The sequence below is a fragment of the Thamnophis sirtalis genome, unplaced genomic scaffold, assembly GCF_051295495.1.
Source record: "Thamnophis sirtalis isolate CommonGarterSnake01/CBP01778 unplaced genomic scaffold, rThaSir2_p1.2 scaffold_11, whole genome shotgun sequence".
NCBI classification, from domain to species: Eukaryota; Metazoa; Chordata; class Lepidosauria; order Squamata; family Natricidae; genus Thamnophis; species Thamnophis sirtalis.
Window position 1 is genome coordinate 30,860,993 of NW_028261391.1, and position 23,170 is coordinate 30,884,162.

Below are 23,170 nucleotides of genomic sequence, written 5' to 3' on the forward strand. Positions count from 1 at the left end.
GGTGTTTTCAGTACATTACAGAGTGATCATGCATATTGCATAACATTATCTGCTATTCCTGAACTAATCCCGGAGCTGTTCCCTTCCAATATTTATATTCTACTCTCAAAGTTTCTAGCCAACACTGAAAAAGAAACTGCCTATAGATTATCAACATGGAGAATAGTGTTATACAGCATAAAAATAAATGCTGACAAGTTATGATCCTACTTAAGTTACAAATTGAACAAGCATCTTCAGAAGCATTCAATTATGAGCAATTCCTGCTTTTTACAAACCAAGAAACTGCGAGTGAAATTGAGAGTGCTGCAACAAGTTAGGTTCTTAAAACACAATTAAATGTAGTAGCTAGTTCTGAAAATGTATCAGTTTGAACAAAATAGGAATATCATTTATTTTAAAACTTCCTGATGTACAGTATACGTTTCCATTGGAACCAGCAGCAGTGAAAGTGTTGCTTGTACAGCCAAAAGTTGATTATATCTCCAGTTATTGAATCAGATATAAAATAGAATAACAGAGTTGGAAGGGACCTTGGAGGTCTTCTAGTCCAACCCCCTATTTATGCAGGAAACCCTACACCACGTCAGACAAATGGTTATCCAACATCTTCTTAAAAACTTCCAGTGTTGGATTATTCACAATTTCTGGAGGCAAGTTGTTCCACTGATTAATTGTTCTAACTGTTAGATAATTTCTCCTTAGTTCTAAGTTGCCTCTCTCTTTGATTAGTTTCCACCCATTTCTTCTTCTCCTACCCTCAGGTGCTTTGGAGAATAGCTAAACTCCCTTTTCTTTGTGGCAACCCCTGAGATATTGGAACACTGCTATCATGTTTCCCCTAGTTCTTCTTTTCATTAAACAAGACATACCCAATTCCTAAAACCATTCTTCATATGGTTTAGCTTCCAGTCCCCTAATCATCTTTGTTGCTCTTCTCTGCACTCTTTCTAGAGTCTCCACATCTTTTCTACATTGTGGCAACCAAAACTGAATGCAGTATTCCAAGTGTGGCCTTACCAAGGCCTTATAAAGTGGTATTAATACTTCACATGATCTTGATTCTATCCCTCTGTTTATGCAGCCTAGAACTGTGTTGGCTTTTTGGCAGCTGCTGCACACTGCAACAACAAAGTTGTTTTAGAAGAAAAAATGTTTTTAAGTTAAAAAAAAAAGGTGGGCTGTTAGGTAAAGTTCTACATTAGATAAAATTAGAAAACATATTGAAGCAAATACATGCATACCTGTGTCTCTAAATATAAATATGCATTTAATTTCCTTTTGAACAACTGTTCTAAATCAATTTTAGGTTTTGCATTGCCACTGCCTACTTGATTTCATGTTAATAAACTGGTATTTTCAGAAGGCCTTTCTAGTCAACTTATCTCATGCTATTCAATTTCTGATTGAAAATATGAAGCACTCTTCAATATTATAGATGTCTCCAAGATGATGTTATTTATGCTCCAGCAGTAGAAAAATTAGAAATATTTTGGAATCAAGAATTTTACAGAGTTTTATACTTGGAGTAGCCCCAAAAGTAGCTAAAAGATTTTGCTTGTTTGGCATAGAACTCAGACTGATATTTGGGAGGAAATAAACAGAATAAAATGAGGAATGGAATGCAGTGGGAGTAATACAACTCTCTGGAATCCAATGAGGAGTAATTCACAGTGTAACTTTTGTTATAGATCCAGGTTTTTTAAAATTTATGTCCAGTCATCCTACATCTTTTTGGCAGGCAGACAGTATAATGGCACATTTTAAAAAATCAATGAGTTTCTGAATAAACTAGACCTACCATAGTAAGAGTAAAGGTTCCCCTCACACATATGTTCTAGTCGTTCCTGACTCTAGGGGGCAGTGCTCATCTCCATTTCAAAGTCGAAGAACCAGCACTGTCTGAAGACATCTCTGGTCATGTGGCTGGCATGACTAAACACCGAAGGTGCATGGAATGCTGTTACCTTTCCACCAAATGTAGTTCCTATTTTTCTACTTGCATTTTTTTACATGCTTTCAAACTGCTAGTTTGGCAGAAGCTGGGATAAGTAATGGGAGCTTACTCAGTTACGTGTCATTAGGGATTCAAACCGCCAAACTGCCAACTTTCTGATCGACAAGCTCAGCATCTTAGCCACTGAGCCACTGCATTCCCTAGACCTACCATAGAATAGAACTTTCAATATCTCTTTCCTGCCATCTAATGCTCGTCCAGATTTCTATATGCCAGACGTGGCACCTCTGCCTCATGCTTTAGAGCAGGGATGTCAAACTCACATCATCTTGGTGGAGTCACGTGATGTATCGGGACTTCCCCCCCCTTTGCTAAACTAGACATGGGCGTGGCCAGCTTGTGAGGCATCCAACCCGCAGGTTGGCAGTTTGACAGCCATGCCTTAGATGGGGTTTTTTTCCCCCAGAAAATCCCTATTCTTACAAAAGCTAGTGGCCATAATAGTCAGTGAAAATCTGGAACAGTAATCATTTTGTCTTTTCTGAAAAATAAGTAAAGCATTTACGGTCTTTTTATTGCTATCTAGTAATAATCTGACGTTTTGCAGCTCAGTTATATATAGCTTTAATAATGATAATATTAAAATAATAATAGTACTGTACTATTAGCTGCTGTATTTTACATATTACTTGGAATTTATGTAGGAGCTGTAAATGTGATTTTAAATGTTCTGGCCAATTAACTAGCATAGCCCCTAAAGAGAGAAAAAAAGTATCATCTTGTAGTTTAGTCTGCATGCCTTAAACAAATATTCATTTTTCACCAGTTTATAGTTATTGTTATAAAACAGTTGTAATTTATTTTTCATCAGAATTTTTCTCTTTCTTTCTAGTTGCTTTAATGTACTTGTATGATGAATAGTTTTGATGATGACAATTTGCATCTTGTTGAAATGGGGGCCGCTGGGCACTTCCCTTCTCATCATTTGGAATCATAAACACATTTTATTACAAGATGTTATTTGCAAATAGGTGTAGCGTGACTATTTATAATTTCAAACTAGCATTAGACTTTGAAAAATAGGCCTCTCAATGAAAGGAGACGAAAGCATTTTTAGGTAAACCGGTAATGTCTTTTTCATAAGAAAGTAAGCAATATGCCAGGCTGAATTTTTTTAAAAAAAATATTTAGTGGCATTCCTATAATGTGAAAAGGTTTTGCTTTAAGGCATAGTTCATCAACCACCAGCCCTTCAGATGCATGGAGACTACAATACTAAAAATGTCAAAGCAGGAAGAGAGTTCGGAGTTTATGAATACAAGAATTTTTTCGTTGGCTGTGATTAAAGATGAGTTGGAACATCTTCCAAGATTGTGATAAAGAAATTGGGAAAAAGATTTTATTTCTAATCCAGGCCAGATAATTGTTAATTATTTTATTAGAGCTGAGGCGGTGCAGTGGTTAGAGTGCAGTACTGCAGGCTACTTCAACTGACTGCTAGCTGCAGTTCTGCAGTTCAAATCTCACCAGCTCAAGGTTGACTCATCCTTCCATCCTTCCGAGGTGGGTAAAATGAGGATCCAGATTGTTGGGAGCAATATACTGACTCTGTAAACCGCTTAGAGAGGGATGTAAAAGTACTATGAAACGGTATATAAGTCTAAATGCTATTGCTATTGCTATTAAGCCATAAATTAATTATTAGGCCCTTTAGTTTCATGGATTACTTTAATCTAGGACTTTACATTGCATTTACATTGAAATGATCAATTAAATTTTAATTACAGATTACAGTATGAAATGAAAATGATTCTAGCATAATAGAATAAACCATATTTAATCTTTCCCTCCATAGATGTAAATCACGGGTGTCAAACTCACTGTTTTGTGTTGCCATCATGTGACATTTCATGACATTTTTCTCATTTGCAGAACTGGGGTGGGTGTGGCCTGAATGTGACGAATCTGGCCCATGGGCTGCCAGTTTGACACCTCTGAATGTAAACTGTAGATAAAGTAACATGCGCATTGACCTCTCATGTACTAAATCATAATTTGCTAAACTTTTTTTAAATTTACTGCAGTTGATTTATTGTAGCACCTTTAAACAGCATGGGTGAAAATAAAATTATTTTGAGAACCTCCTGTAAGATAACCAATGCAACCTAGAAATAAGGAAAAATTTCCTGACAGCGAGAACAATTAGTGGAATAGCTTGCTTCCAGAGATTGTGGCTTTCCATTACTGAAGGTTTTTAAGAAGAGATTGAACAGCCATTTGTCAAGAGTGACATAGGATTTTCTACTTGAGCAAAAAGTTGAACTAGAAGACTCTTCCAACTCTATTCTGTGTAATGTTGTATTTAGGCTCATGATTTCATTTTGCGAAGGACTATGAATTGTTTCTGTTTCAACAGGCACTTTGCAGTAACAGTTTGCTGGAATCAACAGACTATTGGCTCCAAAATCAGAAGACACCATGTCGAATTGGCATCATGGAGGACAAGATGGAAAAGAATTGTACCTCTGTAAGTCCTTTTAGAGTAAAATATGTATAGTCATAGCTGTGAAAGAGCATTTGTCACAATGAAATTGCATATAAATTAGTTAAGGAAAAATAATGCCTAATGGCAAAATCCAATTATTACTGAAATGAAATGAAATGAAAGTTATTCTATCATATAGTTATGTTTTTTTGTAGTTCTTGGAATTATCTCCTATGATCTAGCAGTTCTCTATTTGTTTTTCCCTGTTAGGAGAGGGATAAAATGGGATTCAGGGGGGGAAACTATGCAGATAAGACAAGCAATTACCATCATTTCAGTTAACATTTTAATTTATGTTCATAGGAATAGGGCGTGGTTTCTAATGGGATAGGGACAGGAAAACAAAGAATCAGAAAAATAGAGCTAACGAAAATTACCTAGAAAAGGCCTTTCATTTGATACTATGAAGATATGCATAATAGGTGTGACTAAGAGCCATATTTAATGATAGATAGAATTGCTTGCCAAGAAAAACAAAAAGGACCCTTAAAATACAAAGTTTAGAAAAAGAAAAAGATCAGATGGGAAGAGGGCTTTTGGTTCAGGAGATTGCTAAGCAAATTTATAAATGCTTTTTGCAGTGGATTTTAATTAAGGAATAGAGTATGAATCTTAATTGAAATACTACATTTATTAATTAATTACAATAACTCTGAATTGCAGAGTTCCCATCATTTCTAGCCATTTTTGTCAAGATTTAGGCTTTTTTAAAACGTAGCTTTGCATCTTTTGGCTACATCTTCTCTCTATCTCTGTCTGAAACCTAAGTTATTATTAGTAAAGGTATATTTTTAGTGATAATCTGCTGCTTAGAGCTCAATTTTGAAACACCTTAATTACACTTCACCAAGGAGAAAGAAAAGATAGTTTCAGGAGGTTAGTGCTATAGCAATAAGAAAGCTATTTCTTGAGGATAGTTTCTCAGGGATTCATGTTTTACAAATAGAAGGCTAATGGTTTGCTTTAAACAATTAGATTCATATGGTCCTAATGATAGTTAATAATAAGGATTACTTCCAAGATAAATGTCCTCTGCTTCAGCTTTGCACATGTCCATTGCTGCAATTTGATCACAGCACTGGTCCATCTGCTCTATGCCTATCTGTTAATTATTTGTTGCCTAAAATGGGAAGTCAGGATAATTAACTTATGTAAAACTTCCTTATTTGATTTTTCCAACTTTATGCTATAGTGCAATGTATGTACTTATGGAATGAGTATATAATTTCCTATTTTACTTATTCTTGATATTTTTCCTCTGGGAGCTCAAGATAATACACTAGGGTTTCCTTCCTTATTTTGCTATCATAAGATCCCTGTGTGCGAATTTGGGGTGAAAAATCATAATTGGTCTAAACTGATCCTATTCATGGTCAACTGTCTTTTTATTTTATATATTGTACACCATTAAAAATAAATTCCAAGTTTATTTATGCAAGAAATACAGATTGTTCTTTCACCCTAATTCAGTGTTTCTCAACCTTGGCAACTTTAAGTTCTGTGAACTTCAACTCCCAGAATCCCCCAGCCGCACTGCCCTAATTACTTTGCAGCTGAAAGACCATCTATTTGCTCTCTTTCTCTATCTTGCTCACTTTTGAGTGTGGTTCCTGCTAATAGAAAAATCATTACTTCCTAATAAAATTAGGAAGACAAATATGCTGCTGATATGTATGGTATCATTTTGCTTGTTAAAGAACGTGCCTTTGCAGCAGCTAAAATAGCATCTTTAGGAGGAGGTAGTCAGATACCACTAATAGTACCTTACATAGACCATTCTGAATAAGTTCATTGAATCTATATAATCAGTGTTTTTCTAGAAACTCTGATGTATCAATCTATCCTCAGAAAATATTTTGACATAAAAAAAAATTCCATGGTAATAAAAATCTCAAACCCATATAAGTATGACTAAAAATGAAAATAACTTTATTTTAGTGGTTGTCCAGTTTTGGGTGATAATATAATAACTGGGTATTAAGCAAAGCTATAAGTAGTGGTATCCAGCTGGGTACTTCAATGGGGAAATATAGGCATCATTTTTATAATCAATATGATATCTCTGTGATCTTTTTAAAACTGAATCCCAGGGAGAATTTAATACACTATTTCCTGTGCAATGTTATGATTTGGTGCTACCTTTGGTCAAAAATCTCAGTGTGACTAGAATGATTTCAGGTGTAAACAAGAAGTGTCCTGCTAATTCTTAACATATGGTACCAAAGAAAAGCAGATGGCAAGCATGACATAAATATTTATTGGCATATTTTTGTTAAGGACTTATCAGAAGTAACAATTAATTACATCAGAACCAAAAAGTAATCAGTAAAAAGACTCATAATTATTTCTAAATGCTATGAAATATGCAGAAAAGGTTCTAGATGACAGTGCAAAGTATTTATATGGCGAACAACCTTTAATATATTTATAAATGTACTGGGACATTTTTTTAGATAGAAGATAAAGTTAAGGTGAAAGCTAAACCTAATCTGTTTTGATTTATATTTAATTTAAAATAATTTAAGTCACTGCAATTAATATTGCAGTTCACTATTTATTCAATGATTCCCCCTTTCTGTGACATTTTGATTTGCAATTTTATACCATATATTCTAGCCAATATATACCAACCAATCCATCATGGCATGTTCAGCAAGCCATGATTCAAATAATTTTGGGGTAGGATGAAGCAGAAAACAGAAGTCTTATGAAGCAGCAGAACTACTTTCACTTCTCTTGAAGGAGTAATACAATTTGTGGCAACATTTTGACTTGAAAAAGACATCAATCTTGATGTTTATAATTAACTCATTGAAGCATGTAATTCCATCATGTCTGGCTGTTTTGCTTCAGCTGAAGTCCTTTAACACAGCTTGCCTATGTCAAGCCTTTGGAACACCAACTGAGTGGAAGATACAATCCATTGAAAGGCACCCCAATTGAGCCTTTAGCTGAAGAGAAGCATCTTTTTGAGGCTTCGGGTAGCACCTCAAGGCCTGAAGATAAGGGGTGCTTCCCCTTCATAGGAGAACATAGGTTTTAGAATAGACAACAGGTGGTGGGCAGCTATATGAGCATGATGATTTCAGAATCATTACTGGGAACAAGAACTATTTAAAATGATTATTTCTCTGCTTTCTGTTGAACAGTAGGTTATTTCCTGCGGTATTTTTGTCATCTAGCATCTGAATGTCAAGTGTTTGAAAGAAAAAAAGTTATTTTGATGCAGGTGGAAGTGTTTTTATTTTTCTAGGTTGTGCATTTTAATGAGCCTAACCAAATGGGAGAAATATAACAATCAGAAATAGAGATGAGGGAGAATTCCTTCATTTATGCTGCCCAGATTATTTTCTAAGTAATATGGAAAATCAGATATATTTTTTAAAAGACACTCTCTTGAATTGAATGAATAAGACCTATAAAATTCATTGCTACGGTTTTTTCTCTGTTTTATACCTCACTTTAGATCAGGGGTGTAAAACTCAAGGCCACGAGGCTGGATCTGCCTCGGGGTGCTTAGATCTGACCCACAGGGCCACCCTGGAAACAGCCCATTTTCACTGGCAGAGCTCTCAGGCCACCACAGGCACTCCTGACCCGAGTGACATATGGCTGGCCACCCCCATCCTGCCTCCCAAGGTCAAACACAATGCTGATGCTGATTCTTCAATGAAATCAAGACCCTGCTTTAGATTAATGTTTTTTTCCCTGATGTTCCTTTTCCTTCTTGAAACTAAATTTGAATTAATTATTATGGAAAACAACCGAAGTGTAGTTGTTAATTGCCTTCACGTATAGAGGATTTTGATTTTAAAACTTTAATTTACCGTGTTCTTTTCCTTTACTCCAGGGGTAAGTAATTTTTATAACTCTGAAGGCTATTAGTAGTCCTGAATGGTGGATCAGAGCCACAGCTCTGTGTGTGTGTGTGTGTGTGTGTGTGTGTGTGTGTGTGTGTGTGTGTGTGTGTCCCTATACAATTCAATACTTGGTAAACAGTCAAATTCCACAATACATATCCACAGTTCCTGATAAACAGTCAAATTCCACAGTTTTGGTACATAATTCAAAATTATAGTAACAACTTTAATGTTTAAAGATTTTCCCATAAATATGCTAATATACTACTTTTCACTAATTGGAAAAGTGATATTATTCCAGACATTCAGAGAATGGTTATGAGAAATGTCTATCTTTTCTGGAAGATACAATACTTTCTATAAAAGGTTGCAGCAATATGTGTTATTATGGCAGAGATTCGGTAATACCTTACAATAATTTCATGCATTGTTCATATTATAGTAGTGAATTCATTGGTAAACCAATGACTGTTGATAAATATAAAATATAAGATTTTATTTAAGTTCCTTCTTATATTTAAGAATATATTATATTCTTGCATTTTTAGTTTGTACTTTTACTGTAAAGGTTTGTTTTAAGTTTTAACTATTGATATTTGTTTGGAAAAATAAAAATATTAGTAACAATAACTTTAAAATATATTTTCATTTTCTTTCATAATCTGCACTGCAGAAATTCAGAACACTATGAAATGGCACCAAAGTAATACAGAAAATTCTTTTTCTGTCACAGCATGATCATGTGGATTTTTGCAGCACAGAATTGGTAGGCCAACTTTTAAATACAAAGAAATTAAATAGAGAGCTGGCATGCTGCCAAGCAAGACACCAGCTTTAGCATAGTTATTTACGGAAATGCCTTGGGGCCCCTCAGAGCTCCCATTAATACAAGAGAGAGTTTCTAGAGTGCCTCATGTCAAATGAGTAGTTTGTGATTGGCCATGCCACTGAGCAGTCATTCTGTTAATAGTAAATTCTCCCATGGCAGCTTTCTTTTAAGTGCATTCACCAGATGTTCTTAACATTCCTAATTGCTTCTGGCCTAAATACATGAAGATGGCCAGTGTTTCTGAAATTTCATATAGCAGTAATCGTTTTTTATTTCTTAAAGTACCAGGTTTCTCTCTCCCTTCTTTTATAACTATTTCATTAAGTGAATTAATTTTCAGCAAAACTATATGCTATTTTTAAAACCTTGCTAACCAAAGTTCATCCAAGTTAAGATTTTGACAGGTGTCTACCTTGCCTCAAATCCAAATACTGATGAACAATGCCTCTGGTGATTCAGCTATTCTCTGTTAAGGAACCTCAGTGTAGTTTGCCTCAAGGTTTGGGCATTATGTTTCATAGCAGCTCTATGGAATGAGAGATATAATGATGATATAACTCACCTCCAACAAATAGCTGAGAAGATGGGCTGATGACATTCCAAATGGAGTCTCTCAACTTATTCAGAAGGGCATCTGGTTCAGCTCTATCCAGTTGCCCAAACTGTACCTCGAAGTAAGGGATTGCTTTTACATGTTGTGAGTACCCAAAATTGTTTAGATGAGATAGGTGGCCAGATATATTGAAATAATAATCAAATGCTATTTTTGTTAGTGCACTGATTCCTCTGTCAACAATACTGAATGTGTTAGCCCATGACTATCAAATATCAAAAGCATTTGACAGATTATCCCACTTCCTTTACCTGGATGATTTGAGATTATATGGGGGTGGTGGGGAGATCTAAAATAGAATCACTGCTCTAGACTGTCTGTATACACAGCCACTATACTACAGGGGCGTTTGAACTGAACAGATGTGCCATTTTCATCATTGACAGACAAAAAATAGTGAAAACTGAAGGAATCAATGTGCCCTATGGAAACAACATCAAGAATCTGAATGAAGATGATCACTGGGCATCTTTCAAACTGATAACAAAGTGAATACATCATAAGAATGAAAAAGATCTTAAAGTCTAAACTCAGTAGTGGAAATAAAATTAAGGAAAATAACACCTGAGCAATTCCAGTGTATGTATGTATGTATGTATGTGTGTATGTGTGTATGTGTGTATGTGTGTGTATGTATGTATGTATGTATGTATGTGTGTATGTATGTATGTATGTATGTATGTATGTATAATAAATAAGAGCCGAGGTGGCGCAGTGGTTAGGGTGCAGTACTGCAGGCCACTTCAGCTGACTGTGATCTGCAGTTCAGCGGTTCAAATCTCAGCGGCTCAAGGTCGACTCAGCCTTCCATCTTTCCGAGGTGGGTGAAATGAGGACCCAGACTGTGGGGGCAAATTGCTGACTCAATTTGCTAAAAATCTGTAAACCGCTTAGAGAGGGCTGAAAGCCCTATGAAGCGGTATATAAGTCTAATTTATTTATATATATATACATACATACATACATACATACATACATACATACATACATACATACATACATACATCTGGAATAATGCATTGGAGTCAAGTAGAATAATAGGATAGGAAAATAATGACAATGAATCACACCATTCATTCATGCAAGTATATTGATAGACTGTACTGACCAAGGAAAATAGGTGGCCATGGAATGTTGCAAGTATAACAGACAGTTGAACAAGAAAAAAAGACATAGGAAGAATATTTGGGACGATAAGTAAGATGAAACCACTATACCAGTAAAACTGATTGAGTACTGGAGAGATCAAACTGACTTACAAGAAAGACCAAATGAAGAATTAAAAAAGAGACATGGCAAAGCAAAATATTACATGTTAGGTATTTTTTTTAAACATGAAAAGCAGATAACAAGAAGGCCTGGCAAGCCTAAAAGAAAGAAACTTGAAGAAAGAAGATACAGAGGAACACTGGCTGCACAAGACCGAGTCTTAACAAAGACATATAAAGCCAGAATTGAAAAGACAGCAACATATAGCAAATTCTGCTTCTGCAAAGAAACTGAAGAAACAGTGGGCCACCAAGTTAACTGCTGCAAGAAGATTGCACAGACTGACCAAAACTAATGTCAACAAAGTAGTAAGAATGGTACACTGGAATATCTTGAAGAACTACCATTTGCTTGCATGCAAGAATTGGTGGGACCATAATCAAATGAACTAGAATTCAAATGAACTAGAATTCAGTCTCCAGCACCTCCAGCTAGCAGGCTTATGTCTAACACCTGTGGATAATTGATAACAGCTTACCTAGAGCTTCACTAGATTGCTCAACAAATAATAGGCATCAATTTGCAATGAAGTTACTGCTGTCTTATAGTTGGAATACTATAGCTGTGTTTCACAGTAGCTGAAGAACCACAGGAAAATGTTCTGATTTAGCAGGTACTTCAGTCTAACATTTCTGACATATTGACATTTTACACTTTTTAAAAAGGAGGTGCTTAGAAAGGAATACTGTAAAAACAAAACCATGTCAAACAAAACAGTCTTCAGTAAACAAACTATTGTAACCATAGTCCGGTAGAAAAAATAATTTGTACAGTCATGTTGGACCAGTGTGTGAAATGTTCACATATGGTATTCATAGAAGGCAATAATATTTCATATCTTGTTCCTCACATAGTTGGTCCAATAAATAAATTCAGATCCACCATTTGCAAAACATTTTTCTCTAGCCTGATGCGGTATAGAATTCCCAGAGGATATAAGATTATTCCTCACTGATTGAACATCTGCTGATGTATGAGAGCGGTCTCTCATATGTCCAGGTAAGAAAGAACAAAAACTGCCTAAGAAACACAGAGGAGCACTGACAATACTGAATTAATGGGATATTTGTGAAAGGCACTTTTTCTTAACTAGAGAAAAAAAAATCTAGCTCTTCCCCTCCTTCACAGAGTTACAATCCATATACTGAACCTTCAAAGTAGATATTAAAAAAAATAAACAATAGTAATAAATGTCAAATTTATGCTAAGTGTACATTAAAATCAAGGCTTAGACTAATAAAAAGTATCTATTAATGTTCAGCTAAACCTTTCTTTCCCAGAATTATACAGTGGCATTTAGGATTTCAAGCGTGTATATTTAAGTTGTCACATTAATTGAATCGATGACTCCAATTGAAGTGAACAAGTTGACAAGTGCTGATGATTCACAAGTCACATAAGATGGCCACAGAAGTCTCAAAGAAAATGATGCTATTTTTACAGATTTTTAATATCATATGTGTTAAAAATAGCCAGGAAGTGACAAAATAAGAATTATTGTCACAACAGGATCTACGTTAACTAACAAGGGCAAACAATTCTACAGGCAGATGCTGTAAGGATAGGTATTTCAGTGCTTTTCTTTACTTTTTTGTCTTCTTTTCTTTCGTTTAATGGCACAATCCATACATATTTGTTCTTCCATATTCCTGGATACTAAATTGCAGAAGTGAGAGTATTAGAGTGGGGATTATAGGATTTCAGAGGGCAAACAATAAAAAAAAATTAAATTCCCACGGACAGGAATAATTCTCATCCAGCCTTCAATTTATTATCCTAGTTTACAAGAAACAAGAGTTTTGTGTTGATTTGATATGATGGAAGGACTTTCATTTGGAGTCCAAAGCAGTTCAGGCAGAAGAAGAACATCATGACTTCAAAACCTAAGGGACTCCCCTAAGGGAGTTTTGGACAAAACTCAGCAGCGCTTTTTCATGAGTCTGTTGACAAAAATAGGATTGCCAACATGATCACCAATGTCCGATCATGGATATGGAAGGAGGAGGAGGAGGAGGAGGAGGAGGAGGAGGAGGAGGAGGAGGAGGAGGAGGAGGAGGAGGAGGAGGAGGAGGAGGAGGAGGAGGAGGAGGAGGAGGGAGCAAACATAAAAAGACAAAATATATTTTAAAATATTGAAAGAAATACTGTATTGACAAAGCACTAAAATTAAAGTCAGTATAATAGAGAACAAAAAAAGAGGCAGTTTAGTGTAATGGTTAAGGCATCAGCCTAGAAACCAGGAGACTTTGTGTTCCAGTGTTGTCTTAGGCATGACCCCAGCTGGGTAGGAAGGAGGTAATGACAAACCACTTCTGAAAAACCTTGCCAAGAAAATTCTAGGGAGTTGTCCAGGCAGTCAGGATTCAAGACTGACTCAAAGGCAGCCTCCTCCACACCCTCAAATAAATGGAGAACAAAAAAAAAGGTCTACTAGAACAAGTGTTTCAGTAAATATATTTGTATAAAGTAAATATATTTGTATAAATATATTTAAGGACAGAAGTAAAATTTTGTATATTAATCTTCAATACTTCAATGCAAAAAGGCTTATATAAAATTAGTAAGAATTTTTGGAAGACAGTCATTTTGATTTATGATAGTCAAAAATCAAAAGCCTGGTAGCATTTTTTTTCAACTTTTTTAAAAAAAGCATAAGGCTTTGGGAAGCTGCAGCTCAGTTCATTCGATTGATAGAGAAGCTAGACTGATTTAGGATATAATTTGGGATGCGATGGGAGACAGTGGGAAATGACAGAGGTTAAGTAAATACAGATTGCATGTGAGACAGATTTTGAATATCTTACTAAAGAGCAATTGTACTGTGTTAAAAACATTGTGTTTATTAAGGTCCTCTGTGTTTGGCTGAATCCTTTTGATGTATGTAAGTTCAACAATTTAAATGAGCTATAGCTGGTTCTGCTACCAAAGTGTATCCAAGGAGGTTAAATGCTCTGCTATTATTTTGTCCTTATTTTGAGTTTTAATGTTAAAATTATGTCCATTTCTTCTTTTGCACAAAGTCCGGCTTCTTTGTTCCATGTAGAATCTAGAGGAGCAGTGCTGGCAAAGGATGACATTTGTCACCCTGGAAGAAGAGCATGTGAAGCTGCTACTAATGTTAAAAAAATATAGGGGCTGGGATGATGATGTTGGACAAAGAAAACTTCCTGATTTGTTGCAGGATCTAGTTCCCATATCAGCATCACTGTCCTATTGTTGTTGCTTGTGAGAAAGTGCTTCAAGTTGGATGATTATTTATATGTAATATGTACCTGCCACCCAGCATTGAGAAAATGTAGTGTCATTGCCTGATATGGCAGGCAGCTTATTTACTGTGTGTTGAATGGAATAAACTGTATTTTTCTTTCTTCCTAGCATTTTCCTGCAAGTGCGGGGTCCTTTTTTTCTTCAGAGCAGCTGAATGTTGATCTATGGTTGTGACAGGAATTGACTGACCAGTTTTCATGCCTAAGGCAGGATAAGAACTCAGAGGCTCCTTTTATTTAGCCTGGTACCTTAGCCACAAAACCAAATTGGTTCTCTGGCTTGAACTGTAAATATGAGCTGTAAATGACCATTTAAAAAATAGTCTGAAAGTTGCTACCCAATTAAAGTACCTGGGATTCTTTAGTATTTTTTGCTAGTATGAACATACTACAAATAGGATGGCTATTTGTCAGCCATACTTATCATTTTGATTCCACTAGTACCAAGAAATTTAACTTTCAGATGACTTATTATAAAAAAATCTGGTAGCTAAAAACAACAAAAAATCTTACATTGTTTTTGTGTGTTGAGGAAAATGGAGAATAGATTCTGGGAAGGACTCACTGCATGAGGGATTAAGAATCTATTTAAGAAAAAAATACTGTTTTGAAGACAATGATAGCAATTGTTAACTGCTTTCTCAGATTTTTAAATAACTACTGACCACACTGTATATGTTGCACCTTTAACCTTGCATGGGTATGCAAACTTATATTAAGCTGAGTAGTATAAAAACATGGAATGAACAGTGATGAAATGAAATACAGATGAGCTTGTTAAAAAAATCCATAATTTTATTTAGCCATTTTGTGATATTTAGTCACTGCTTCAGCGGCTGAAACAAAAGAAAAGCTTTGGAATTGGTGCTCTAAATACCTACACACACACAAACATACACACACTGTGTATTACAAAGAGGGGGGAAATGTTTACATTTTATTTTGCAAATACCAAGTAAAGCCCCCCTTCCATCCACCCATCCATGAATATTGGTTGGTATGTGTGTGCGGCCATGTGTTTATTGTACGTTACAGTGATTCACTACTTTAAGCATTTAATTGTCACAGCTTCAAGTCCCATAAAATTGTGTATAGTTAACAGTAGAATAGTGTTTTAAGTCGCAGGAAATCCAAGAGGTAAATCTTTAGAATTTTAAACCAGTCAATACAGTCATACATAAATACAACAATGCTCTTTAAAAAAACACATGATTTTGGCAATAAATATAATTCTATTACTTGTTTAAATTGACTGATAACTCTCAAATGAAATATCTGACGGAATAAAAATCTGTCAAATACTATGATAAGAAATATGCATACTGTTTGGAAATTATTATTGGGACTGTCCATTTTCAAATGTTAGGTCATACAGTTATATTATGAACAGTCTAATATAGTGTTATATTTATTTGTATTTTTTCATAATTTAGATTTTCAAGTGACTTTCATGTAGTCTAATTCATAATAGCAAACAGGTCATATAACCACAGAGGTCATTCTGATGAAATTGTTCCAAAATGGGTTAACAAACAAGAAGACATGACATTTTCACATACTGCCTTATATGTAATCATATAAATGTGTTTTTTTGCTTATTTATTTAGCAAATTTACATAGCTGTCCATCTCACAAAAAATGATTCTGGGTAGTTTACAAGCCAGATAAAGGGCCTTTCTGGCCACATCTGATATCTGGTCTTCAAGCAGGAGTTGCAATCAGGGAAGACCCACAGATTGCAAACCAGTCTCGAAAAGAGAAGTGCTATGCATCCAAGCTCAAAGATGAGGTGTCCCCAGATCTGGCTGGCCAAACATGCACAGCTACTAAGCCTTGATAGGATTGAGTTAGAGACAATTCCTCCCCATCCAATAGGACAGCTTTCAGGTACTATGACAGTTTCACTTAGATGGTCTGTAGTTGGAAGATATCATTATTACTATCAGGCTCTTGATGATACTGAATCCCAAACTAGTAGATGATCTCAGCCAGCAGTTTCAGGTAGATGTTGAAAAGGAATGGAGAATTAGAATCCTGAGGCACCCCCTACCCACACAAACACACACACTGTATCACTGCAATTCCTCACTGAATGTTCTTTCCAGTAGTGGGGAATATATATCAACAAGACTGGAAGTGTTAGGTTCTGCTGTTTTTTGAGCTTGGTTATTCCCTTTGTGATGTCAAAATCCACTGTCATGGGCACTCATTGTATTATCTAGCCTGTTAATGAAAATATCTGCCAGAAAACAACCAAATGATGTGTTCTTTATTAAACTACATTGGACAGTCATCATCCTTAGGAGATGGAATGGAGCCTGAGTTCATCTCTAGTGTAACATAAAAAGGCTTTTTTTCTGAATTTACTGAGAAGTGGGGAGGAGATATTTGAAAATTTGGCTGGAAATCTGCCAGAAAATTGTTTGTCAGAGGGCAATCTGACAAACAGAAGTTTGGTATCAATCATCAGTGACTGACATAGCCAGGTTCTGTCAAAGGGCGGTAAGGCAGCAGAATGGTGCTTTTGCTTTTCCCAGTAATTTTGACAAAACATAAATGCAATTTATTTTATATGACAGGTGTCTGCTCAGCATTTTGATGTCCCTCAGAAAGATTGGAGCTAGTCAATAGATGGGGAGAATAGATAACTACTTTTCTGAAGATATCATTTTTTTTGCATTAGGATGCCTCTTACAACATTAAAAACAAGGCATAGAGTTTCATTTCAGAAATGAAAAGCTGAAGCTAAATTTGAGAAAAGTTGGCCTTTTGCCCTTACCTTTATGAATTCTGAAGCTCTATTTTGCTTCTCTCCAAAGAAATATAATATAGAACAATATTTTCATTCCCAGCCTTTAGCTGACTCCAGTGTTTGCAAAAGATGTTCATCCAAATGCTAAAAGCACTCAAGGAAGCCAAGATTTTGAGCTCCTCATGACCCATTATAATACTGTGGGGAAAATTTATTTGAAATTATTCCTCATGAAAGCATAACAATCCCTTCCATAATACATTTTAATTTATTTCCAATCTGACCAGCAAAACTGAAATGTGAATATGATTTGATTAAATAGGGCATGTGAACTGGGCTGGTGCAGTGAAAAGCAAGGTTACCTGGCATAGACCAATACATCTAACTAGCAAATAGATTGACTCCTAAGAAGAGGTAAAGGAATGGAATGGAATTTTATTATTTATATGCCGCCCTTCTCCAGGAGAACTCAGGGCGGCGAACAATTCAAAAGGGGAAAAAGGGGAACATAAAAAATGAAATACAAATAATAAAAATAAGCAACAGCCGCACAACCATACATGTCGAGAGGGGAGGGAACTCATCACCCCCAGGCCTGCTGGCAAAGCCAGGTTTTGACGGCTTTTCGGAAGGCCTGGGGAGAGGTGAGGGTCCGAATCCCTGCGGGGAGTTCATTCCAGAGGGCCGGAGCTGCCACAGAGAAGGCCTTCCCCCGGGTAATAGCCAGATGGCATTGGCTGGTAGATGGAACCTGGAGGAGGCCAACCCTGTGAGATCTAATGGGTCTGTGGGAGGTAATTGGCAGCAGGAGGTCTCTCAAGTACCCAGATCCAATACCATGAAGGGCTTTATAAGTTACGACTAGCACCTTGAAGCGTATCCGGAGACTGATTGGTAACCAGTGCAGCTCGCGGTGGTAGATTAGTGTGTTAGATTCAGATTATTCCAGTTGAGTAGAAATGTTATGGTTGGACAAAATCCTCCTAATTTTCTATTATGCATCCCACCCCATCCAAAAATTAACTTTCCTTCAGTGAAAAATGATTCTTTAGAAGAAATGTGTTTGTAGTGAGAAAAACTGTATGAGAAAAAAATTACAGGGTTGATAGTGAAATACAGAAAAAGGCAAAGCGATGTCTTATAATAATACACCCTTCATTTAAAGAGGCATTCTTCACCTACTGTAACCATGGAATCAGTCTGATTTAGACAGTCGAACAAAATATATTCTTTATATATTCTACAAAACACAAGGTGAAAAAAAATCCATACGAACAGGGCAAGTAATTTACAGGGTTACCTCTTTATAACATAGCCTTAACATATGAGTCTAATGCTTTATACTGATCTTGGCACCGAGAGAAGACAGTTGTCATTACAATTATGAAAGAAAAATATTAATGTATGAAAAAATCTGAGTATCCATCAAACTAGGAGACTGACATACAAATGATATGATATTGGAAATATCACAGTTAAACTATAATAAACTCATAGTATCCATGACTATCACTAAGTTTTGTATCTAATGTTTTATGATGTGTGATAAAAATCTATCACTATTGTTGTGTGTATACTGAGAGCTTATGCACCAGAGACAAATTCCTTGTGTGTCTAATCACACTTGGCCAATAAAGAATTCTTTTCTACAGTGCTATCCCTATTCTATTCTATTCTATTCTATTCTATTCTATTCTATTCCACTCCACTTTTTACCAAATCATCCTTCCCTAATCTCATGTCTGCTTTCTTCCTAAACCAGTCTCATTATTAATGCTTTTTATAAAGTATAAAAATTTTACTTGAAAGATATTTATGATAAAGGTCTGAGAGTAGTTGAAAATTTAATTTGATTTGTTCATTGTCAGTTACAGTTTTACAACAATGAATTTACCAATAGTAAAAAGGAATGGTGGATGTCATCAAATGTGTGCTCCAAAGAAAAACTTGTAATACACAACCATATGCACTGTTTTCAGATTTTGGCAAAACAGCTTTTAGTAATGTTGATAGTACAAGAATTTTACATATAAGAGAACTCTGGAGCAGTCCAACAGTCCTTGAAAAATACAAGAACGAAACAATGGGAAATGGGATAAAGAAGGTGAAGCTAATGCTTTCTTATAGGCTAAAGCAGCCTTAAGACCGCTGCTTTATTCTTTCAATGACAGCTCTTGAATAACCCTTTTCACTGTAGATACTTTGCAAGCTCACCTCTCATCTGAATCACTTGGGCTGCTCCAGTCAATGTTCTCTATAAAGGTCTGTGCTTTCCACATGTATGACTAGAATTGTACTGGAGGCTCTAAATAGGAGATGTAGAACGGTTTTCTTTTTGAGTTGACTATCCTCTTAGAATGCCTTCAATTCAATGCATCTCCATATTTTCATGTTATTATTCAATGGCAACTGAATTAGTAAGCCGTTTGTCATCGTTCCAAATACCATCCAAAATTAAATCAGAGTCCAAGACAGAGCTTTCCTCAAGCTTCCAATTTATTAAGAGAGACATGTTGGCACATCTGTGGAAAACCCGAATATGAAAGCTTCCTGGGTTTTCCACCCAGTTGAAAGTTCATGATCTTGCTCCCACACCCAGAAATCCATCACATGGTCCAATCTTCCATTGCCACACTGGCAGTTCCACCCATCCAGTTCTAGTCAGGCTCAGAGGTGTAGAGACAAAGGATGACCTTGGGCTTCTAGAAAGGATTTTTAAAATTTTGACAACAACACTTTCTACTCCTTACTATTCACCCCTCCCAATTCCCCACTAATATAACAGAATAGTAAGGGTGGCAGAGAGTGTGGCAGGCCAAAGATCCATCAAGGAATATGGCTGCAGGCCTGTCACCATTCTTCATGGCAGCATTTTCTTGGGTATTATTATTACATATATGTATTTTCCAGGAAAAACACTAACAGCAGAACATTTTTCAAAATCATTAAAGGGAATATCCTTATGAACAAGTTATTACCAAACTTAAAATATTATGTAAATAAGATTGCTTAATAGTGTATCTTTATGGCAAATGTTTTCTGTAATGTAACCAAGCATATATGTACATGGTTGTAGTGACAATCACCATCCAAGTGATATATTTTAAGATTCATTTAAATATATGTCTAGAACAATGCAGAGACAACATTTTAAAATAATGTATTATCCTTTCTTGATTTTCCCTTTCTGGGTTCAGTTTGTCAATATGTTATGCATCTGGTTGCCACAGCCACTGTATTTTTTACATAGAATCAAAGCATATTATATAGGCATAAGTGAAAACCAGGTAAATGTAAAACCTTAATCTGAATTGTGCTATTGTGTGTTATGACACATTCCTGATATTTGTTCTACAGACACTTCTCCCTAGTGATTCTCATACATACTCAAAGCAAGCTTTCTTTCTGTCTTTAATTTCAGTCACAAATCAACAAAAACCAAGTTGTAATTTGTCTAAAAGAGATATGGTTGTCTGTTTTTTTTAATGAATATTATCATACTCTTATAGAACAATATTTGCTGAAATGGTCTTCAGATTCTTCTCAGTCCTATACTGCTAAATCTGGCTTCATTACTTATATTTGATCAGTTTGTATTTTACAACTGACATAACAATTGTTGACATGTACATCTGATTGTAATACCGATTTTTTTCTTTAGTTTCATCTAATGAAATAGACTTGGAACATCTAGTACAAATGAATATGCTTAGAGCACAATCCCCAGTACTAGCATATCCAGAAACCAATATCAACAGAACTAATGGATATCATAAAGAATGGAGTCTTTTTGTGATAATTTCAAGAGAGTGCAAGATTAAAAGGTTATTAGATCTGTCTGTGTATGGTGCAAGGTAATGATGGGCAACAGAGGATAAAATCTCTTTGACCTCTATAAACTACCAATAAACTCTTTGCTTTATGTGAAATTCTCTATATACTCATGCCTAAGGCCATATATGGTAGGACAATCAAGCCCTAGATATATTTATCTTTCTCCTTGTTCTTGCAATGTTTTCCTTACCTCATCCTCAGCCAATGAGTTTGACCCGCTTAAGCTCCTAACTCTACCAATAATATAATAGGGTTTTTCTTTGTAGTGGAAAGAAGTTAAGTCATTGGAACAGACTGAGAATATAAGTATCTTGTCCATATACTCAGGATTTATCAATTGAAACTGATTCCATTTTCAAATAATGATTAGGGCTCTATAACTGAGATCGCTGAGAATAAGTTATATGGTGCATCCCATTCCAGGTCTCAGAGCTTATAGAGAGACATATATAAGAATCAAATCAAATAAATTGAAAACCATATAAAGATAACACCAACAATACATTGTCTGCAAATAGCGCAGGCCATAGAAATTAGTCTTTAATCCAAACATCAATTATTTCTCACTGTCTGAAACATTACTGGAATGGATACAGATTCACTATTTTTAGAGCATGGGCAGGATATTGGACAAAGTTTGTTTGGTGTTAAGATCCAGTTTTATTTCTCATTTTAATTAAAATTAAAATTGGTGAAAAAATGTAAGGCTACAGTTCTCAGTCTGCTTCACTATTGGCTGTGTTGTCTGGGATTGCTGAAAGTTGTTACATTCTAGCTAATTCCCACTGACTCCTTCCTATGTATCTAGTATTTGTCTATATTTGACATTCATTGAAATTTCAAACAGAACTTTATTTAAAATTTGTTTTTTTTATTGTTTCATGTGTGTGTGTATGTGTGTGTGTAAAATAGTACTGCTAATAGAGCATTATTTTTATCTCAGGGTTGAACTTTGGGGTACTTGGTGCTCTCAGAGTATTGCTCTTTGATTATACTACGTATATATGCTGAGTACCATTTATAAGTGTCTTGTAATTTTTTTTCTTTGCATCAAAGAAACAGCTAGGTATGGAAAAAAATCAGTTCTCAACTAGTTGATAATCTAAACAAGAAACCTATATTTAAATCTCATAGTAGCAATGGGCTAAAGGTTTTATTATTGATAAAGTGACAATCCCATTGTTTCACCTGCATAATAGTTTGTTTCTTTGAAGAAAGCATACACATACTACCCCACATATAAATATACAGACACTTCTATTTGTGTATGAATGGCTTCTTGGGTGCTAGGGGAAAGTCATCATTTAGCTTTTAAAATCAAAATGAAGCACCTGTATGGGAAACATTGAGTAGTACTGTGTATAATATAAAAATTCACCCAGGGTCCTTGGAGAATTTTAGCTACTCAGATTAGGAAGGACAAAAAATAAATCAATTTCTCACATTCCAGATTAATTTAATAAAGTCCTTCTCCTAAGTAACAGGCTGCTTACTTTTGGATATTTTTTATGGTAGAAGTTATCATTCTGCAAATGGACTTCAGACAAATGAGTTAATTTCTTATCTCCAATTTTTTCCCCACTTCTCTTTCATGCTCTCATTACAGGTATGCTTTGTGAATTTGGGTGCAGGCAAAGCTGGTTACAACAGTGAATTCATGAAACAGGCAAGTATTCTTCTAGTCAGGGATGTGCAGTCACTAGAGGCAAGGGAGGCAGGGCCTCACCAGTCTCCTCAGGGAAAGGAAAGGATTTTAAATAATTTTCTTAAAATAATTAAAGGCAGGGTAGTTGCTACCAGATTTCAAGTCACAGTGGCTTGGTGTCTGCTCTCAGTATTAACTAGGAGGAGGCCAGAGAACTAGGAGCCTCTTTTGCATAAGGATTTTTTCGCCTTTTAAGAGTTAAGCAAGGGTTAACAAGCGAAGAATTTATTATGCAAATGAGGCAAGTATTCTCTCACCTCATGTAGAGGGCATTTTTAGAGGCTTTTTAGAGTTTTCTGGGAGCGACTAGCTCAGTCTGACTTCAGAGCTCTGGATTTTCAAGAGGAAGGGGCGGGGCAGGGAAAAGCAGAGTTGAAATCGTCTCTGAAACAGCTGGAAAAGGTGCGTGTGTGGGGAGGGGGGAGGAATTCAAAAAGTTTGATCGGAAGGCAACAGGGAAAGGGGGGGGTATGGCAGAGGAGCTGCTTTCAAGCCTTTGGAAAATATATCCAATCCAACTTCTGTGTTTGTGTTTGAGAG

General features: G+C 35.7%; 1 protein-coding gene across 2 annotated transcripts in view; it reads left to right on the plus strand.

Annotated features, from left to right (window-relative positions):
• The window catches only part of SPHKAP (SPHK1 interactor, AKAP domain containing), a 70,029-nt gene that overhangs the window by 26,604 nt on the left and 20,255 nt on the right, over nt 1-23,170 (plus strand). For both annotated transcript variants that reach the window (XM_087725452.1, XM_087725453.1), the window contains exons 3-4: nt 4,374-4,484; nt 22,532-22,591. In XM_087725452.1, coding sequence (XP_087581578.1) covers nt 4,374-4,484; nt 22,532-22,591 — 171 coding nt within the window. The remainder of the gene's footprint in view (nt 1-4,373; nt 4,485-22,531; nt 22,592-23,170) is intronic.